Genomic DNA, 5512 nt, shown 5'->3' on the forward strand with positions numbered 1-5512 from the left:
CTGCAGGCGCTTAAATCAAACACACCACCCTTTGTCTGATTATCAGGAGTTCAATATTCATATTTTATTTCATCTAAAGTTCTTGAAGGGATGTTTCATAAATTTAAGTGTGACTTATTTAAAGTTTGTGGATAACACATACTTTAAGAGACACTGTAAAGAAAAAAAGGATTAGAATAAGGAACACTTAGTAGAGGGAAGATGAGTTCTGGATGAATGAAAATTTGAGATCCAGGTGCAGAGATTTCATATGTTATGGTTAAGATATTGGGTTCTATTAAAGAAAAGTTTCAGATTGCAGAGAAACCAGAAACATATTTTTACCCTCAGACAAAAAAACTGATCATGCAACATGAGCTGTGAGCGGAAACCTCAGTCTGAATCCAGGTTAACAACCAGGAAGTTGCAAAACCCACATCAACACAGCAACTACACAATATCTACACAGAACAGCTTTCTACTGGTTCTCGAACTCTGTACTGGAGGTGACGGTGACGGTGAGAGAGAGTTGAAGGTCTTGAGAAGACTTCACTGAGCAGAGAGACGAAAACATGAACAGCTGTTCTCCTGAATGCAGAGACGGACCAAGAACTCAGAGGTGTGAGGATGAGTCTGCTGACATCCGTCTGCTGCTTCCTGGAACAAAACTCACTCTGCTGTGTGTGTGTGTGTGTTTGTGTGTGTGTGTGTGTGTGTGTGTGTGTGTGTGTGTGTGTGTGTGTGTGTGTGTGTGTGTGTGTGTGTGCGTGTGCGTGTGTGTGTGTTTGTGTAGGAATCAATAAAAAGCAATGTTATTCATTTAAATGTATAGATCAGATGAACCGACAAACAGACTATAATCTGGAGTACAGAGACTTTAATCCTCGCCCCCGTACGCTCACCATTTTATGGAAAATATGACTCACCGTGAGATTTCCTGTTTCGAACTAAGGGAAACTTTGATAAATGTTCTTATTCGAAAACATTCCAGCCTTCATAGAAACGTCTTAATGTGTGAAGTTTAGTTTAAATCGTAGAGTCAGCATCTTAAAACTGAAGACGCACTCTCTTGTGTGTGCATGTGTGCATGTGTGCATGCATGCGTGCATGCGTGGGTGACTTTCTGTGTGTGCGTGCATGTTAACAGGATATACCATACATGGGGGATGAGACCTCAGAGAGTGAGGTGTGAGATGGGCTGCAGGACGCTGCAGAGTTGAAACGTGTGAAAACGAAGCAGCAGGTTAAACAGGCCACCAGCAGGAAATGTGACTGAAATCAGCAAGACAGCAGAATAAAAAAAAAACATAATCTGAACAAGAACCCTCGAGAACAGGTCTCCTCTCAGTCAGACCACTGAGGACTTGTCTACTGGGGAATCTGTGTTCTGATCTTCTTTACCCAGCATGCACCTGCAGCAAATTCTTTCACCTTTAGAGTGTTCTTGAACCTTCAGGATCTTCTTTAACCTGCAGAATGGTCTTTAATCTGCAGGCTGTTCTTTAACCTGCAGAGTGTTCTTTATTTGAAGTATGTTTCTGTTGTTGCATACGATTTTAAATTTTGTTCCTCAGAGTGTTCCTCCTGTTTTGTGTTCAGTCCGTCACTATAAAGTGTTCTACTAGTCATTATGTCTGTCTCTCTCCACAGATCCTGCCTGTGACCTCTATGCCCTTGTAGGGGGCGACTTCACGCTGCCCCTGCAGCTCAAAGTGGATGGAAATGGAAGACTGAAGTGGAAACGTAACGAGGACGTCCTTTTCAACCGGGTGTCTGGAACTATTCGTTTCGGGAAAAAGGGGGATGTCGCTGAGGACGGATCTCTGAAGCTAAGAAAAGTGGAGAAAGTGAATGAGGGGATGTACAGCGCTGAGGTTCACGATGAAAGCGGAAAATCATCAGGAAAATTCAATCCTGTCAAATTATGTGTGCAGGGTACGTAACATTACAGTGACTGGATGTTTGTCAGATTCTTACAGTGCAAAGTCCTGAGACCAGAGAACAATAACATTATAAGAATAAGAGTTACTGTCAGATCTCTGCAGCTCTCTTCATTCATCATCACAGAGAGTTTATCATACAGGTTCTTCTTCTCCCTTCAGACCCCGTCCAGAAGCCCACTGTGTCAATTGAGTGTAAACTATTATCAGTCAAGTTTACCTGCACTGGTGCTAAGGTGAGCTGTTTTTATGTGCAGATGTGTGATCACATACTTGATAATGTCTCTGATAATGTTGATAACACTTGAATGTGTTTTATTTTGGCGGGGGCAGGCGAAGGATGTGACGGTTGAGTGGCAAAAGAATGGCAAAGTGATAAAAGAGAAAGGTGAGTCTGTGACCGATGTTGCTGAAGAGGTGCAGACAGACAGGTTCACCTGCATGGTGTTTAACAAAGTGAGCAACAAGACCAGTGAGGCCAAGACACAGAGCTGCTACACCCCAGGTGAGCTTCATTCACACCTGTGTTCACTTTAACTCCCATGTAAAGCCATATTCAAACATATTCAATCAGTCCCTCTTCCTCCTCCTCTTCTTCTTGGTTTCAGGGATTTCTTTCCCTGATGAGATCTTTGGAATAAACTCCTGGATTGTTGTGGGCACTGGAGGAGGTTTGTCTGCTCTCCATTTATCGATAAATTCAAACATTAGATTAGATGATGTAATCCCTGATTACAGCTAAATTAGGCGGATTATCTTTATGACACTTTGTTGTTTTCAGGAATCGTTCTGCTGTTGATGATCATCGTCATAGTTTGCTGCTTGAGGACCAAACGTAGAAAGCGCATGCATGTAAAGGGTAAGGTTCTTCTTCTGCTTTCTTGATAAAAAGCATCCTCTGGTGTTGATTGATGACGCTATCAATATAGTCCCTAAACCAGCAGTTCCTCCAGTGTCCACTAGGGTGTGTCCTGCAGTGAGTCAGTCCCCATAGAGCGTCATGTTAAAATGCTACAACAGAAATAAACATGTTTACAGCCTGCTAATCCTTTAATCGTTTCTTTGAACAGACGCGGAGGAGTTTCGTTTGGGCTGGACCAATCCTAACCAACAACAACAACAACAACAACAACAACAACAACAACATCAACATCATCATCGTCATCCTCCCAATCAACGACACCACCATCATCACCATGAACACCAGCAGCTGCAGCCACAGCAGCAGCAGCACCAGCACCAGAGGCAGCAGCCGGCCGGGCACACCGGACCCCGCCCACATCGCCCCAAACAGCAGCGTCACAAAGACCAGCCTGACCCGCCCGGCACTCACCCTCAGCCCAGCCCCCGTAGACCTGCACAGGTAAGAGGCTAGCAGCGACCTCAGGTGATACAACATGGGGAAGAAATCGCAGCTAAATGAAAGTGTAGACCTGCAGTTCCTCCAGTGTCCACTAGAGTGTGTCTCCTGCTGTGAGTCAGCCCCCATAGAGCCCCATGTTAAAATGTCACAGCTGAAATAAACATGTTTGCACCCTGGTCTAAAAAAGAGTTTGGGTCCTGGTGCAGGTGTGAAACAGTCCCAGTAGGTTCATGGTCTTCTCTCAGGTATGATTTCCTCTCTGTCCCCCTCAGGCCCCCCGACCAGCTGATGAAGAGCAGCCCCCTCCTCTTCCTCAGCCCAGGAAGAAGGCTCCTAAAAGAGTGTGACCTTCACTCCTTCATTCCTCCTCCCTGCTCCTCTCTTTCTGTTCGACTGAGGACGATAAAGATGAAGATCAGACTCCTCATCTGAGAGTTTGTTATTTAAACCTTTTATTTTGAACTCTTTAGGACACTTGATATCAGAGACCTCACGTGTTTTGGCCCAACTGAAGGCAGACCGGGTCATGTGATCACTGATTTCTTCGTTTAGTCTTAAAGGGAATGTAATGTGATGTTTTAATGTGACATATTGTTTGACCTCCCAGCTCAGGGACCTCAGATGTAATTTAGCAGCTGTGTTGTTCCTGTCTGATAAACAAATAAACTGAAGCTGTCTGTGAACTGATTGTAGAAAATGAATCTGCTAATGAGAGACTTCTGACTTCTGCACCCTGTCTCTCTGCTCTGTGGTTCAGTTTTGCTTCCTCTGAGTTTGTGTCACTGAATGAGCCAAAGACCTGAACAGGATTTTCAGTATGTAATGAGCCCTGTTGTCCAGCAGAGTGTACTGTAGCTCCATGCACTCAGAAACATACACTACTATATTGAATGGCAAGAGTTGTCTTCTTCTTTAGAGTGGGATCAATTAAGGTTAGTTGGATTGGAGGGACAAGTGTGTCTAAAGTGTAGGTGGGTCAGGGTTCGGGTTAGCCAGCAGGGGGCACCTAAGCCTGGCGTGTTGTCAGGTTTGAAGTGTGTGTGTGTGAGAAAGAGACAGACTTTGAACAGATGTGTGAGTAACAGATACTGCTGTGGGTCATGGACTCTTCTCTCTGCCCCTCACACACACACACACACACACACACACACACACACACACACACACACACACACACACACACACACACACACACACACTCACTGTATATATAGCTCAGTCAAATGTATCACAGCAGATCACCCAAGGAGCTGTGAACTTTGACCCTGCAGTTCTTCCTCTGAGCTGTGAACTTTGGCCTGCCTGGTGGCCCAGTGTAAATACACAGCATGACTATGACCTCAGACAGCCTGTAGACACACACACACACACACACACACACACACACACACACACACACACACAGACACACAAACACGCAAACACACACAGTGTACATTGATGTAACTGGGTCACATTTCAGTGATGAGTAATGAGTTTAAACCGTCTTAATATTTATACATTATATTTAAATTATAATGTATATATTCATATCATAAAGTATATACTTATATTACAATCTACATAATAATTTTATCTATAAATACATAACACATATATATATATATGTATGTATATATACTGTACATGCTTGGTATTTATATATTTATCAGTATATAGACATATATTCTATATATGTATGTATATATATACATATATATAAAAACACAGCATATTTATAGGAACATATATATTACTTTAATCTATATATTTATATTGTAATATCTATTTATCCTATAATTTATAGACTTATATTAAAATCTATGTTACTATTTCATTGTATATGTTTATATTATTATTTCAATATTTATATTAGCATTTACATTTCTAAATATTTAAACAGACATGTCTATATACTTATATAAATATATATACATATATGCTATGTATTCATATATATATAAAATGCTAATATAAATGTTACAATAATAATATAAACATATATGATTATATATATATTTATATATATATATATATATATATATATATATATCAAGGCATATTTATATTTATATTGAAGCAGCAGGACTACAGCTGATTGGACAGCATATGACGTCATATTATATAATTATCAGTAATATAACTTGACCAGTGACAGGTAAACATGTGAGTGTCTCCCTCCTCACCTGGGACCTCCCCTCCCACACTCCCCTCCTCCTCCTTCTCCTCCCCGACACCTAACTTCCGGCCA

At 41.7% G+C, this 5512-nt stretch overlaps 1 protein-coding gene across 1 annotated transcript in view; it reads left to right on the top strand.

The window, feature by feature from the left end:
- LOC117808239 (T-cell surface antigen CD2-like) overlaps positions 1-3965 on the top strand; it is a 4786-nt gene extending 821 nt beyond the window's left edge. The window contains exons 2-8 of the mRNA XM_034677861.1: positions 1630-1914; positions 2082-2155; positions 2253-2424; positions 2528-2590; positions 2701-2778; positions 2990-3282; positions 3555-3965. Of these exons, the coding sequence (XP_034533752.1) occupies positions 1630-1914; positions 2082-2155; positions 2253-2424; positions 2528-2590; positions 2701-2778; positions 2990-3282; positions 3555-3629 (1040 nt within the window). The 3' untranslated portion in view covers positions 3630-3965. The remainder of the gene's footprint in view (positions 1-1629; positions 1915-2081; positions 2156-2252; positions 2425-2527; positions 2591-2700; positions 2779-2989; positions 3283-3554) is intronic.
- The last annotated feature ends 1547 nt before the right edge of the window (positions 3966-5512 follow it).

This window comes from Notolabrus celidotus, chromosome 24 (assembly GCF_009762535.1).
Source record: "Notolabrus celidotus isolate fNotCel1 chromosome 24, fNotCel1.pri, whole genome shotgun sequence".
Taxonomy (NCBI): domain Eukaryota; kingdom Metazoa; phylum Chordata; class Actinopteri; order Labriformes; family Labridae; genus Notolabrus; species Notolabrus celidotus.